The 16,595-nt window shown below is 38.9% G+C and overlaps 1 protein-coding gene across 6 annotated transcripts in view; it reads right to left on the reverse strand.

Annotated features, from left to right (window-relative positions):
* Positions 1–16,595, reverse strand: part of ccdc178 (coiled-coil domain containing 178) — a 379,630-nt gene that overhangs the window by 263,498 nt on the left and 99,537 nt on the right. For all 6 annotated transcript variants that reach the window (XM_072570453.1, XM_072570452.1, XM_072570451.1 and 3 more), the window contains 2 exons: positions 4,753–4,889; positions 4,490–4,673 (listed from right to left, as the gene is read on the reverse strand). In XM_072570453.1, coding sequence (XP_072426554.1) covers positions 4,490–4,673; positions 4,753–4,889 — 321 coding nt within the window. The remainder of the gene's footprint in view (positions 1–4,489; positions 4,674–4,752; positions 4,890–16,595) is intronic.

The raw sequence follows: 16,595 nt of genomic DNA on the forward strand, positions 1-16,595 counted from the left end.
GTTTTATGAAGAAAGGTTGAGACAGAGGTGCGAACCGGCTGATTCAAGCCAATAAAGTAAACAGATTATGAGACCTTGGTGTTTTTTAAAAAGTTGGAACAATAGAAGTAGTCTGAAAGAGTGGGGTCAAGCTCCCATAAAAATCAGGATTTTAATTTAACTTTCTGTAGTTGTTGGGAGTTTGGAAGCTGCAATACATCTCTCCCTGATACAGCAAAACACCGAGATCTCTCTCTCTCTCAGAATTTTCTCTCAATGTTCTTTCCTCCTGGACTAGACAACTGTATGTGAGACAATCTATTTCACTGAATTTGCCTTTGCCAACTGTGTGTCCATGGGATATTACTATATTGGAACAGTTGCTGTTTAATAGTTTAATAATCTATCATTCTGTTGAGTTTTCCAATAGAGTTGTTATTCCAATTCTTCTTTATTTTCTTTGTATTTTAACTATAGTGTGAGAATTAAATGTGCTTTGCTTCAAGCCTGATAGTTTGACCAATCAAATTACATCCAGAACACGTCTTATACCTGCCATTAAAAATTAGAAAAGGTTAGGGTCTGAGCTATGTTCTTCATATATTTTGGGCTTTAGTGTGGTCCTTAACACTTTGAAACCTCTACAAGCCAAGACTAAACTGACCCTTCACCATATTGATGCATTACAATATGCCAAAAACTGTCTCATTTTGATCTACACTGCAAGTGAAAACCAGACAACTTTCAATCTCTGTACACAATAGGATTTGTTTCCCACCCTGCCCCAGACAAGTACCTAAATATCCAGGTATTATTACTGATGGGAAAACTTTAGAATTTGTTGAACACTTTCCATATCTCAGCAACAGCCTATTGAAAATGTTACTAAACAGGAGATCCAGCTCAGAATCATATGCCAGTTGTGATGAAAGGTGTATGATCTCAATATATAAATTTACTTTGGAGGTTAGATTTTGATAATGTGATAATGTCACTGGATTAAGAAAACCAGGTCTGTATGTTAATTTTTGAGGTGATAGATTCAAATCCCAAAATGGCAGGGCATTTAGCCTGTCAGCCCTCTCCATTCAATAAGATTATGATTGTAACCTCAATTCCATCATTCTTGCTTATTTCTTGGAATCTTTAAGCCCATTGTTAGTCAAGAAGCCCATATTTGGATCAAGGCAGGAATGAGATCAGGAACTGAATGGCCATGGCAGAACCCATTCTGAGTGTCAGTCATCAGGTTATTGCTGAATAAGTGAGATTTGATGGCACTGTCGACTATCACTTTCATCATTTTGCTGATGATCAAGAGCTTTCCGATAGGGCATAACTGGTCATGTTAGATTTGTCCTTCTTTTGTGGAGAGGCCATATCTGGGCAATTTTCTGCATTTCTGGGTAGATAATGATATTGTAGCTGGACTAGAACAGTTGTCTCAGTCACAGCAAGTTCTGGAATTCAAGTCTTCAGTACTATTGCTGGAATGTTGTTAGGGCCTTTAGCCCCTCATTATCCAGTACCTTCAGCCACTTCATGTTGTCACATTAATAAAGTGAATGAATTTGCTGAGGACTGGTATCTGTGATGCTGAGAACCTTAAGAGGAGGCCAACTCGGATCATCCACTCAGCAATTCTGCCTGAAGATAGATACAAGTGTTTTGTATATTTACACAGTAGATACCACAAACACATTCCAACACCTTATTCAAAACCGCATCAATGGCCTGCATTCTGTGAATGTCATTTTGGAATCAAAATAACATCTGTAGTCTCAAACAATTGGTGCTAGGGGCCAAAGTTTGTAGTCTGTCTTCAATGTAAATGAAACAGAAAAAGCAAACGGTGACCAGCACCACAAAAATGTGGAAAAACACCAAGGGCTATACAGACCCAACTCTTGTTGCTGAAAAACACTTTGTTATAATAGATTCCTCCAAATCCAATTCATCATAATAGGTCATATAACTTATATTAAAGTGATGCACAAAAAAGTATTTTAATAATGCCTTTAAGAAAAGTATTTATCCACAGTTAAATAAGAGTTGGTCTTACCAGTCGCTTGGTCAATCTTAACTTGCACATCTTTGGATTGTGGAACAAAACCGGAGCACCCGGAAAAAAACCCATGCAGACACGGGGAGAATGTAGAAACTCTGCAGAAGCAGTCGCCAAGGGTGGAGTCGAATATGGGCATCTGGTGCTGTGAGTCAGCAGTGCTAACCACTGAGGCATTGCACCGCCTGGTACAGCATGCTGCCTGGCATGTTCTGGGCAGTAATGCTCAACCTTGAATTTCCCACTGTGTCAATTGAGACCTTGAATTGGTCAATTAATAACCACTTAATCCTGTCAAGACTGCAAGTATTTCAACTTCCGGTGGGACAAGAGAGTTAATATACCAGTTGGCAGCTGTAAGGAGGTGGTCCCTCGATCTCCACTTATTTGTGCAAGACCAGGATCAGGATGCTGCAACTCAGCTCCTGTTCTTAATTCTGATGCCATGTCCTCTTCCCTACCTCCCCACCCTAGAAACTCTCCAAACAACACACACATTTTCCCAGCAATGATCCTGCATCTGGCAGTCGAGGAGGCAGTGTCTCACTAGCAGCCCTGGCCTCCTCTAATTGGTTGGCAGCATCAGGCAGATCAGACTTCTGCACCCAACTCCATCAGCAGTCCAATCATCTGTCTGGTTTGCACAAGATCTGCAGGCTTTCTTACCTCTTTAAATCATAGATTTCCTGTTGAAAACTCTCCTACTTTAGTCTGAAAATGGGAAAATCTGGCCTGTGAAGTTCTGGCTTCCCTTAGTGCTCCTTCATTTTCTCACTTTCTTGATGAGAAAGATTACCCACTCACAAATACATGATTACTAGTAAAACTAAGCTCCTGTATCCAGCTCACACCAAGGTAACGCTGTCTCCTGCTCAATTATTTCATCAATCCTCCTGCAAAGTCAGTACAAGCCTAAATTAAATGAATGGCGGATTCAATCCTTAACCATCAGCTTCTATTCATCTATTAATTCTACGAAGTAATATAATAATTTTCTACCTTAATTTTATTAGAGACCATTTTGAGTTAAATAAATACTGGTTAATCCAGTCTACATGTAACACTTCAAATATCATATTTTCTTTCTCTAATCCAAATGATGTTTTTGATCCTAGAGAGTTTTTTTTAATACCATGTTTTAATGGTACTAATTTAAATAAATAACAACAACAACAAACTGAAAAGCTCAAATGTTAAAAACTGAAGGCAAACATGACATGAACTATCTCCTGGATTGTGATGCAATAGTATTATCTGCTTTAACACTAATAATGCAACAAAGTAGAAAACATTTTGTCCCTTTGAAATGCTAAGGATTGCAAGCTTCATCAACTCCATGATGCCAATACACTTCAGGACTTTTCTTCCTATTCACTTTCCTCTAATTACATTCCTCTTTCCAATTTCATCTTTTACCAGACTCAGCATTGAGTTTAACAATTTCAAAACATTACCAATGCTCCCATCTTCTCTAGCATCAAGTGCAAATAGCTTTTCTGCTGTTCATCAAATCATTTCTGCCTCTTATCCCATTGCAGACTTCTTTTATTCTTTTTTCTCCTCCCTCCTTCCTTGTACCTGTTACATCAGTAATATTTCTTAGTTCTGATGAAAGATTACACACCTATTTCTTCATTGAAAAGGTTGCCCATGTTTTCAGCACCTACAGTATTTGCGATTTGTGGCAAAAAGTGTTCAGTTTTTACTGACAATGACTAACCTGAATGATTGAGGGGATGCAAAGCAAAAGGAGTTTATCTTCTTACAAGGAAAGGAAAACGTTGGACAGACGAATCCATGTTAAGTGACAAATCATGTCACACACAACCAAAGGGGCATGATCAAATAATTGACAGCAACTAGTTACCACTTTAGCAATGCTGAGATGCATTCTGGCAGAATAAAGATGCATTATTATCTTGGAAAATTCACCAATGTAAATAAGCAGCTAACACCTATTGCAGGATCTCAATACCTGCTGGTCAGTATCTATATGCTGTAGACTTAAAAATTTCAATTTCTTAAAAAATATATAAAAATTAGTTGAATTGTACAGTAGTACAATTAACAACTGATCTTTAAGTTTAGCCATTGAACAAAATGTATGAGGTAAATTATCACAAATTGATTCAATTAAGTTGCAAATCTGCAGACTAAATAGAAAGTATTGTCAAACTGAACTTTATCTCAATTGTCAACAAACTTTAAATTATTTAAACGATTCAAAAGCACGCTTGTAGCACAGTAGTAGTGCCCTATCTCTGGGCCAGGGGGCCTGGGTTCAAGCTCTACCTGCTCTTTAAGTGTGTTATAACATTTCCGAACAGGTTGATTTAAAAATGCCTAACGTTATCAAAGACCAAATCATTGGATTATAAAAGATGTTTGCACTAATTCACTGAAACCAAAATGTACTCAGTTTTGGAAACGATATCAATCACTAACCTTTAATTGATCTTCCTGATCAACTGCTGACTTTGTCAGCATCGACAACTTTGCTTTCAATGCACTTTGAGTCCTCTCCACTTGGGAGAGCTGTTTCTTCACTGTGACTAGCTTGATATTATTCATCTTTAGAGCATCCTGCATTTGCCGGATTTCTTTCTTCATTTTATTTCTTTCCTGCCGACTTTAACAGATATGCTTTTAATTAAAAAAAAACTAATGAGGATTGGATGGCTCAACAAAAATCAACTTATTTTACATACCTTTCTTTAATGTCATTGTTGAGGCTTTCAATATTCAATTCAAGTTCTCTGTTTGCTTTCTCCAAATACCTAAGTTCATGTAATGTTTTTTCAAGTTCTCTGTGTTGTTGTGACAATTCAATTTTGCCAATTGTTATCTGTTTCAATATAAAATGGATAAAATCAAAGCATTCACCAGCAAGAAGCTCATTAAGTGAAAGTAATCCATTATTCAATGCACACATAAGTTACATGTAAAATAAAGTAAACATTTCTATATAAGAAATACCAAGCATTGATCTGGAGCATTTCAAATTTAACACACAAGTTGCTCAATTATCAATCTTCTCTTGAACAAACTGTTGAATCAGCTTGCCAGTCAAATAAACAGAGACAGGAAGTGGTCAGAAATAGGTTGTAACACCACAAAGAGCTAAGTCTTATTATGTGGTCAGCAGGAAGCCAAGCATTTAGATATCTACAGTCATGAGGAGAACATTATCAGCAGGAAAGTCAGCAGTCAACTGTGATGCACCTTTTAGGAAGAGACTTTAGTTTATTTACAGAGAGCTGGAGTCAGGGTATCATCTTGAATAAAGAATTATCAGTGATCCAGTAACATATTTAATGGAGATTAAAATAGTAGAAGAACCATTTTGAAAGAAAAAAATAGAAAAGCTACTGACATCAACCACAGCATGAGTTTCTGCCTGTGATTTCCTAAACTGTCAATTCCCAATATTGGTAGAAATACTATACCAAAACAAAGCAAAGTTTAATGATAATTTCCAAGAAACTAACGAGTTTGAGGAAAACCTGGCATGGGTTGAAAGTATTAAAAGATAAAAACAAATTAAAATAGGAGATAGTATGTTCTATTTTTTTCCAATCCTCACTAGTTTTGCCTGCTCTGGAGGCACCATTTAAATGGGGTGAGGATAGTTGGAGTTTACAATGAAGAGGTCATCTGTTCCAACACATCACAACCTGTATTTATATAGTGCAGTTAATATATTAAAATGTCCCGATGTCCCAAGGCATCTCATAACAGCATTATTATAAATTTTGCCAGCAAGTCACAAATGTTGATATTAGGAAAGAGGTAGATTTTAAGAAAGACACAGAGGTTATGGAACATTAGAAGAAACAAAAAACATTTTTAAGACCTTCAATCTGTTTAATTTTCATGCTTGATGTATATCTTATCTTCATCTATTGGCTACAACCATAACACTTAACTGTTGACTGACAAAAGCAGTTTTTATAAACTTAATTGAGCTAGTCTCAACACATGTTAGGAATAGAAAGTTACAAATTTCCACCACAGTGTGTGTAGAACTGCTTTCTGCCATCATTCCTGAAGAGTTTATTGCAATTTAAATATGCCCCTCATCCCGGATTCAAAACAAACAAAATAGTTCTCTCTATTTATACTATTAAATCTATTTATACTCTATTTAAATCTTAAGCATCTTAAAACAACTCAATTAGACAATCACTTATTCTTCTGTAATCAAAGAGTTCCATGTCTAATATAGCAACATATCCTCATAATTTAACCCTCTTAACCAGAATATCACTCTAGTGAATTTGTGATGCACCCTCTCCAAGGCCAACATATCCTTTTTAAAACCCAGTGCCCAGAATGAATGCAGTACTCCAACTGGAGGTTTATCATAGCTCTTGTACCCTTTGCATTCTAGACCCTTGTGAAAAAATGCCAGCGTAACCTATTTATTTTTACATGTCACTTGCTCTCTAAACATGAAATTCTAAATTCTTCTATCCCATGTCAAATAAAAGATTTAATTAACTTGATCAAAATGAAGGTGTCAATTACAAGATTTTCTTGAATTAAAGAAACAGAAATGTTATTATCCATTCACACTGAGAAAAAAGTATAAAATACAACATCAAACACAGGTAATAAATTTAAAAGGAGAAAGTGCATGATACAGACAAAAAAAATAAAGCCTATGCAATTGAAAAAACCTTGGGGTCCTATTGTATATTTAACCTGACACCATAATTGTTTACTTGCTGATGAGCATTTTTAATGGTGATAAACTTTGAAGATATCTTTGAGTTCTCAGTAAATGGTTGTTTCCCCAATTCGCTTTTTCACTGGTTGTCTTAGATGATAAAACAGTGAGACACTAAGAAACTTCTAGCTTTGGTTGTCACAAATTCACTTTTCCTTTGTATGCTCCATTCTACCTGTCATGCCATGGCACAAATTTTATAAACCTTGCATATCCCATCTTTCACTAAACTCCAGTTGAGAAGCTGAGGGCAGCCCCCAAAAAAAGGTCCACTGTGCATTATTACCAGTTATGTTACTAAGAAGTAGCCAATGCTGGATGACAAAGTCACCAGTGCCAAAGATATAGGTGAGATCAGATTAGCTAGGTCCCAGTGCAAAGGCTGGCATGTCCCAGTGCAAAGTCAAATTCAAGAAATCAGGATAAACAAGACAGTGACAAACCTTGTGGGGTGTGGCCTCAGTTGCAGAGAGTTTCCTGTTCAGGAGGAAATCCCTCAACCCACAAATAAGAACCCAGATGTTATGTAATGTTGATACCTCTTGCTGCTGGTAAAACATCTGCAGCACCAGGAAGAATCCTTTAAATGGCTATTAGCTCAATAGAGGATGCATCATCCATCACCTTTCCCATCACTGATAAAATACCAGTGGAGGTACTGGAGCAACTAGTTACAGAACGTTACAGATACCTATACCATCCCCATCCATATGCAAGCATATATCACCTCAAAAAGTACACTTTTAAGATCAGCAACTGGCTTTCCAGTGTGCAAGTGTCTTCTCTGGTGTTTAATCTACCCAAATACGACTTGAATGGTTGACTAGACCACTGCTCCCTAATGACCAATTCTCCTCACCCTTCCAGATTTCTGATGGTTATAGTGTGAAGTATGTCACTCATGTGACACTGACACTTCCCTTTGGAATGTTAAACAATGGTGATACACGTTATCTTGGATTATTATTGTCAAGCAATTTTTCCAATTTAAATTAGTTTTAACAAGGTTCACAAAAGTTCAACCTTCAACTAGAAAAATGAACATTACTTATTTTCCAAGACCTTCTTAAAAGTAAATGGTCTCAGTCTTCATCTTGATAGGCCCAGCTACTGAATTCCATTGTTAGCCATTTGTAGGTGGGCAAACTTGTCTTCAAATGAAAAGCAGGAAAAACACACTTGTTTTTAATTCTTGTTCATGTTTGGTCATTGTTGTTTCCCTTTCTTCCTTCAGCGACCTTTTAAGTACTGTCTACAATTGAGTATATAGATCAAACTATTATAAAATCCTAAGAGTTATTGGATTCTAGGACTAAAACCTATGAGAACTAATGACTAAGAAATATATTAGAAAATGAGTTAATCTTGAATTCTAAAATCATTTTTCCTTCACTGTTGTTAGATCTCTTTTCTAAGGTTGCACAAGTTCAAGAAAGCAACTCACCCCTGCCTTTTCAAAGATAATCATGGGTTGACAATAAATGCTGGTCCAGCGAGTGATGCTCACATCCCATGAACAAATATATTTTAAAAATCACTGGAAGTAACTCTGGTAATCTATTTGTTCAAGATCTTAATCAGCAGAGAGGCACAAATTGGACAAGCATTTACAGCAAAAACTCATTTATGTCACAGTTATAACAGGATAGAAAGAGGCCTTAAGCCCATCTCTGTGAAGCAATTCAGTCAGTTCTATTTCACCAATCGATCCACTAAACTCTCTAAATTTATTTCTCTCAAAAGCATTTGCAATTTTAAAAATGTATTGATCATCTTCGCTTTACACCTCAGAGCTCCAAGTTAACACCACTCATTGCATAAAACATTCTTCTTTACATTTATTTATAACGCTTATCCAAAAATCTTAAATTTGTGTTGCCTATTCCTTGTACTATCAGCTAATGGAACAGTGTTACTTTGCCCATCATGACATAACATTGTACACATGCATCAATTTTCCTTTTAATTTTTGCTCCAAGGAGGGAAAACCCATCTTCAAAATAATTGGTTTATTCAGAACAAATCTCATTCTTAAATCAAGTGGCAATCATTGGTTAACAAGTAAGCTATTTTCTGGAATTAAAATTATACCCCCTTACTTTCACACAGATGCAACACAAAAAAGACAAGCTTTTGCCGAATTTATGATTTTGAGAAAAAAAAACAAAAAAGTTGGGAGGGGGAATGTGAAATAGCTGCTAAATGGAAAAGACATCAAACAGATATAGCAATTCAAAATTGGGCATCTATGAGGTCCTGTGGGCCAACAGCAGCAGAACTGTATGTGATGCCAAGCCTTGTTCAATGAAAAGTGAAGGAGGGAATGTCAGGAGCAGCAGACATACCCAAAATGAAGCTACAATACAGGACAACTTGCATGACAAACAATACATTATATGCAAGAGAGAGGAAAGTAATCCTAGGGCCAACACATCAGATCTAAACTCTGCAGTCCTGCCATATACATTTACAGATGGTGGTAGACAATTAAACAGCTGGCAGGGAGGAGGGGGGGGGGGGGGGTTCACAAATATTCCCATCCTCAACAACAAAAGAGCTGAACAGTGGGTTATGACACAATCTCAACAAATGTTATTACTTTGTTTCTATCTCCACAGATGCTGCAAAAACTATTTAATGCCTACAGTAAAAGGATGTCAATAATTATGAGTGACTTTAATCGACATATCAACTGGAAAAATTAGACTGACCATAATAACCTGGAGGAGGGGCTCATAAAATGCTCTCAAGATAGTTTCTTAGTGCAGTATGTTTTGGAATTGATTGAAGAGGTTGTTTTCGACTAGGTTTTCTTTAATGCAACAAGATAAATTCATAGCCTCACAGTTAAGACATCCCTACATAATGGCAACCAGAATATGATTAAATTTTACTTCCAATTTAAAAGGGAGAAGATTGTGGGCTATGAATAGAATTGTAAAATTAAACAGGAGTACCTATATGGCCACAAAAACTGAACTAGCTTATGTGAATTACCATACAAGACTAGGGGATAGATTAACAAAGAGACAGTGGCAGATAATTGAGGGAATATTTCAGAATCCTTAAATAAGTATATTCTTACTGTAGAGAAAACTTATAAAGGGAGGACCTAAAATCTATGGTTAACTAAAGAAGTTAGGGCAAGCATTCAGCATATAATTGCACAAAGATGAGTGCCATATAGATGATTGGTCAGAATATAAAGAAAAAGAGAGAATAACCAAAGGTTAATCAGGAGGAAGAAATTAGAGTATGAGTGGAAGCTAGCTAAGAATATAAAAACAGATAGTCAAGAGTTTCTGCAAGTATTTAAAATGGAAATGATTTAAGTCAATGTTGTTTCACTTGAGTGTGAAAAGGGGATGTTAGTAGTAGATAACAGGGAAATAACAGATGAAATTAACAAATACTTGGTTTCTGTCTTCACTATACAGAATACAAAAATCCTTTTAGTATTAGCTATAACTCAGGAGGTGGAATAGAGAAGGGAACTTTGCAGAATTACAATCATGAAGGAAGTGGCAGGAAGCAAACCTTCTGACTGTTCACTGCATGTTATAAGACCATAAGATGTAGAAGCAGAAAGCAGCCATTCAGCCTATCAGGTTTGTTCTGCCTTTCAATGAGGTTGCAGATGATCTGATAAAATCAGAAATCTCCTAAGTCATGACAAAATCCTCATAAGACACCTAAATCTGAGAGAAATTAAAGGGTTAAACTTTCCTTTTTTTCCCGTAACCTTTGATTCTTCTACTGAACAAATCACTGTATATCAGCCTTGAATATATTTATTGACCCCACCTCAACAGTCCTCTAAGGTAATAATTCCTTAGATTCACAAACCTTTAAGGGAGAAATTTCTTCTCATCTCGTTTTAAATATGTGACCTCTTATTTTGAGATTATGCCCTCAGGTCTGAGACTCTCCCATGGGCATAGAAAACTTCTCAGCACACGCCCTGTGAAGCCCACTGAGCATTTTGTATGTTTAAATAAGATCATCTCATTCTTATACAGTCCAATGAGTACACGTGGTGATGCTGCTCCTTTAACAAAGTTATGTTATCTTTTTTTTTCAAAAGTGTTGTACGAGGCTGAGTTGCCGAGAGGTCTGGCTTGGATAGGTTTTAGGGCCAATTTGATTATAGTTAACAGATACTGTCTCAGGAAAAAAAGGCTTTCAAGTTAAAAAAATGTACAAAGAAAGGGGAGTGGCCAGTTCTCCCAGCTCAGCTTTTCTCTGGTTTGGTTTGAGCTGTCTGGCTGTTCAGTTTAAAGCTGGTCAAAGAAACAGCTACATGGAAGAACGTGTCCATGCTGAATCTTTCTGCCATCTCTCTCTCTCTTAACATCTCTCCTGCAAGACCATGTGTTTGATTTTATCTTTTTTGCCAAGGGTGTTTACGGGATTGTTGCAGGAATTTGGAAGAGCATCATTAAGTTGGGATAATCTGTTGGGTTTTTGGATAGGTTAAGTTATTCTATATTCTGTTCTCTTTTATGTTTCATTTGGTAAGCTTGCATATAAATTCTATTTTGTTTAAAACTAAGTGGTTGGGCCAGTTGCATAATATCCACTGGAATATCCACTGTACATCTGCTTAAACTAACTAGAAAAATTAGGGTCTGGGCTACTTTCTTGAGATGGTCTAATCTGGTCCATAACATACATAGCCAATCTACCCAATCTCTCCTTAAAAGACACCTAAATCTTGTCAGGTCTGAGAGAAATTAAAGGGTTAAACTCAGGAATCTGTAAGCTAGGTAGATTAGTCACAGTAAATGTGAAGTTACCGGGATAGGGTACAGAGCCAGGTCTGGGTGGTGTGCTCTTCAGAAAATCAGTGCAGACTTGATGGGCTGAATTGTAGGATTCTATGATTCCTCTATGAGAAATTTTGTCCACTAGAAGTGACATTGAAAAATTATATACTGACTAAATGTCAGTCATTTAACAGCTAATGGTCATTAGACTGTGAGTGGTATATTTTTGAATATGTAATGTGGATTCACAGCAGGCAAGTCTTTCAACGACCCCAAGTTTGCGAAATCAGTACATTACAACTTCAAGCCATTATTCATTTTGAACTCATTTTCAAGTTAGCTAAATAAACAAAGTTGTGATAACAGACTAGAGAAAAGAAATCCTATGAAGGGACAAGACAGAACCAGAAAATGCCAAAGTTCAAGCCATTTAGCAGCTCTTAAAATTCTAGAAAAATTGAGGCAATAAAGAAGTGCCTGCCTCATCGGATAAGTAAAATGATAGCAATGATGGTACCATGCTAACTGTCAAAGATCACATAATTTCTATGTTTACTACATTTGCCTTCATTTACATCATTAAAAAAAAAGAGATGTGAATTCAAAACTGGTAGACAAAAACAAAATTTGCTTCGGCATGCTTTAGATTTCCCAAAGTAACTTGAGTTTCTAATCGTGTCTTGAGCGAATTTGAATTCACTTTTCTCATTAAGCTGTTGATCAAAATTTATTTTTAAACAAAATATTTTTTATGAAAATATATATTGTCAGAATAAGAACAATGCAACAGGATTGAAGGAAGGCAAATTTCCTCAGTTACGTAAAAGGAGAATCAGACCTAAACAGTTACTTCAACATGCTATAAGATAATGGCTGGTCTGAGACCATCTCCAATTGCTTGCAGATACATGGGAACACCATTTGTAAGTTCCTCTGCCAAACTATGTACCAGGCTGATTTTGAACTATATTACTATTCTTCCACAGTCACTCAGTCAAACCCTAGCAAAATTATTGGGATTTAAGACAGACAAGCCTTCAGGTCCTGATGGCCTACATCCTGGGATCATAAAGGAGGCAGTAGCTGAGATAGTGGATCCATTGGTTATAATATTGTAAAATTCTCTGGATGCAGGAAGGTTCCAGTGAACTGGAAAAACATTGATATAAACCCTTTCTCAAAAACAGAGGCAGAAAGTAGGAAACTACAGACCAGTCAGTTTAACGTGTCGTTGGGAAATTGTTAGAGTCCATTATTAAGGAAGTAATAATAGGACCATTGGAATGTCAAAATACAAAATACAACAGAGTCAGCATGGTTTTATGAAGGCTCAATCATGTTTGACTAATTTGTTAGAATTGTTTGTAGATACAACAAGTAATATGGATAATGGAGATCTTGTAAATGTAGTCTGCCTGGACTTCCAGAAGGCATTTGATAAGGTGCTGCATAAGGTAAGATCCCATGGAGTTTAAGGTCATTTATTAGCTTGGATAGAGGATTGGCTAACCAACAAAAAACAGATATTCAGAATTAATGGGTCCTTTTCTGGTCTGCAAGCTGTAACTAGCGGCGTGCCACGGGTTTGGTCCTTGGCCTCCAATTATAGTAAACCTTTTATAATCCAGCATCTATGGGACCGGGAGTGTACCTATTGATGAAAAATTCTGGAAAATCAAAAGGTCCACACAGTCAATGTAAAAACATAGGCTAAATAATAGGAACGTAATGCAGGGCTTATACATATCACTTCTATACTTTTTTAACTGCAGAAATTAATTCAATATTAATTCAACTTTGTCTTAAATAAAAAACTTACTGAGAGAGAGCCTTCTCACTCACATCTTCAACTAGCTACTCAGACATTGTGGTAGATTGTGTTAATTGAGGAAAAATAAGAAATTTACAAACAGATATGGAAAGGTTAGTTGACTAGGCTGGGCCCAAATTTCACAGGTGAAGTTTAACATGGATAAATGTGAGATTGGAAGAATAGATAGGTAACTTATTATTTAAAAGGACCAAAACTTCAGAGCAATGCAGTGCAGAAGAATCTGGGTGTCCTCATGCATGACTCACAGAAAACTAGTGGGCAGGTACATCATCTCCCAAACCATCCACAACCTCATCACTTCAGAGGATCTCCCATCCACAGCCTCCAACCTCAGTTTCCCAACCCCACACGGCCCGGTTCTACTTCTTATCCAAAATCCATAAATCTGACTGCCTCAGTTGACTGATTGCCTCCGCCTGGTCCTACCCCTTCAAACTCATCTACTCAAATCTTGGCTCTGTCCTGTCCCCTATGGCCCATGAACTCTCCCCCACATATGTCCAGGACACCAAACACACCCTCTACCTTCGCAATGACTTTTGAATCTCGGCCCACCAATACTTCATCTTCATCATGGACATCCAGCCCCTTAGACCTCCATCCCACAAGCTGAAGGCCTAAAAGCCCTCTGTTTCTTCCTCTCCCACTAACCCAACCAGTCCCCCTCCACGACTAAAAATAAAATTAAAATAAAGTTTGGATAAAACACATCATCCTCTGTCATTTCCACAACCTGCAAACAGACTCCATCACTATCTGAGTTTCTGAGAGACCATTACCTCCACGACTCCCTTGTCAGGTCCACGCCTCCCACCAATCTACCCTCCCCTCCCAGCACCTTCCCTGGCTATCGCAAGAAGTGAAAAACCTGCACCCACATTGCTCACCTCACCTCTGTCCAAGGCCCCAAAGGATCCATCCATGTCCAACAGAGATTTATCTGTACTTCCACACACGTCATTTACTGCATCCATTGCACCCAATGAGGTCTCCTCTACACTGGGAAAACAGAACACTAACATGCAGCTTGTTTCAGAGAACATCTTTAGGATACCTGCACTAACCAACCCCATTGCCTTGTGGCTGAACATTTCAACTCCCCTTCCCAACCTGCCAAGGATGTGCAGGTCCCAGGCCTTCTCCATCACTAAGCAGTAACCACCCAATGCCTGGAGGAATAATGCCTTATCTTCTGCCTTGGGACCTTCCAACAACTGGATTTCACCAGTTTCCCCATTTCCCCTCCCCCACCTTATCCCAGTCCCAACCTTCCAACTCAGACTTAAATGGTCCTACTTGTCCATCTTCCTTCCCACCTATCTGCTCCACTCTCCTCTCTGACCTATCACTTTCAGCCCCACCTCCATCGACCTATCACTTTCCAAGCTATCTTCCCCTCAGACCCAACCCCCTCCTATTTGTCTCTCAGCCCCCTTGGCCCATAAGCCACATTCCTAAGGAAGGGCTTATGCCTGAAATGTTGATTCTCCTGCTCCTCGGATGCTGTCTAACTGGCTGAGCTTTTCCAGCACCACACTCTTCGAGTCTGATCTCCAGCATCTGCAATCCTCACTTTGCCCTCCGCCAACACACTCATTCAATTGGCGGAACAGGTCCTCACTGCCAACAACTTTTCCTTCGAAAGTTCCCATTTCCTACAGACAAGAGGGGTAGCCAAGGCATCCGCATTGAGCCCAGCTATGCTTACCTCTTTGTAGGATACATGGAACAGTCCGTCTTTCGTAGCTACACCTGCACCATGCCCCACCTTTTCCTCTGCTACACTGATGACTGTATCGGCGCCACCTCGCACTCCCACAAGGAGGTTGAATAGCTCATCAACTTCACCAACACATTCCACCCTGACCTCAAGTTCACATGGACCATCTCTGACACCTCTCTCCTCTTCCTGGACCTCTCCGACTCTATCTCTGGCGACCAACTCAACATGGACATCTATTTCAAACCTACTGTCTCCCACAGCTACCTGGACTACAACTCCTCCCCGCTCCTGTAAAAATATAATTCCTTGCTCCCAACTCATCCGCAATTCCACTCCAGGATATCCCAGATGTCTCTATTTTAAGGACCACAATTTCCCCTCTCGTGATCAACAATGCCCTCCATCACATTCCTCCATTTCCAGTACCTCTGTCCTTGAACCCCACATCCCCCACCACACATCCACCACCGGTCCTTATGCTCCACCCCACGAATTTCCAAATACAGTACATTATCCTCCATCATTTTTACAACCTACAGTCAGATCTCACCACCGAAAATATATTTCCCTGCCTACCCTTATTAGCATTCCGCAGAGACCACTCCTTCCATGGCTCCCTCATTAGGTCCACACTCCCCACCAACTAACCGTCTACAACCGGCACCTTCCCTTGCCACCACACAAGGTGCAAAATATGTGCCCACACCTCCCTCCTCACCTCTGACCAAGGCCTTAAAGGATCATTTCAAAACCATTAGAGACTTACCTGCACATCCTCCCATCTCATGTACTGCATCTGCTGTTCTTAACGTGGTCTCCTCAACATCAGGGTGACCAAGAGCCAGCTCACCAGAGTGGTTCAGGGGATATCTCTGGTCTGCACACACCAAACAACCACACCGCTCTGCACCCAACAACTTCAACTCCTCCATCCACTCCATGCAACTTCTGGGCCCCCTCCACTGCCAAATCAAAGCCACGTGCCAATTGGAGGAAGAACACCTCATTTTCCGTCTCAGGACTCTACAACCACAAAGCATCAACACTGACTTCACCAGTTCCCAAATTTCCCCACCTCCCACCTCATCCCAGATCCAACACTCCAACTTTGCATTGCCCTCTTGACCCGACATACCTCTTCATCTTCCTTCCCTCTGTCTGCTCCACCTCCCCACTGACCGATCACAATCACCTCCTACCTGCATCCACCTATCGTCATCCCACTTAAATTCCCTCCAGCCACACCCCCATGCCCATTCATCTCCCACCTCCTTTCCCCCTCCACATTCCTGATGAAGGGCTTATGCCCGAAACATTGACTCTTCTGCTCCTCAGATGCTGCCTGACCTGTTGTGCTTTTTCCAGCACCACACTTCTTCACTCTGACTCTCTAGCATCTGCAGTCCTCACTTTCTACTAGCAGGTAATAAGGAAGGCAAATGGAATTTTGGCATTTATTATTCACTGCAACTGTTATAGACACTAGTGAGACCACACCT

Source organism: Chiloscyllium punctatum, chromosome 5, assembly GCF_047496795.1.
Source record: "Chiloscyllium punctatum isolate Juve2018m chromosome 5, sChiPun1.3, whole genome shotgun sequence".
NCBI lineage: Eukaryota > Metazoa > Chordata > Chondrichthyes > Orectolobiformes > Hemiscylliidae > Chiloscyllium > Chiloscyllium punctatum.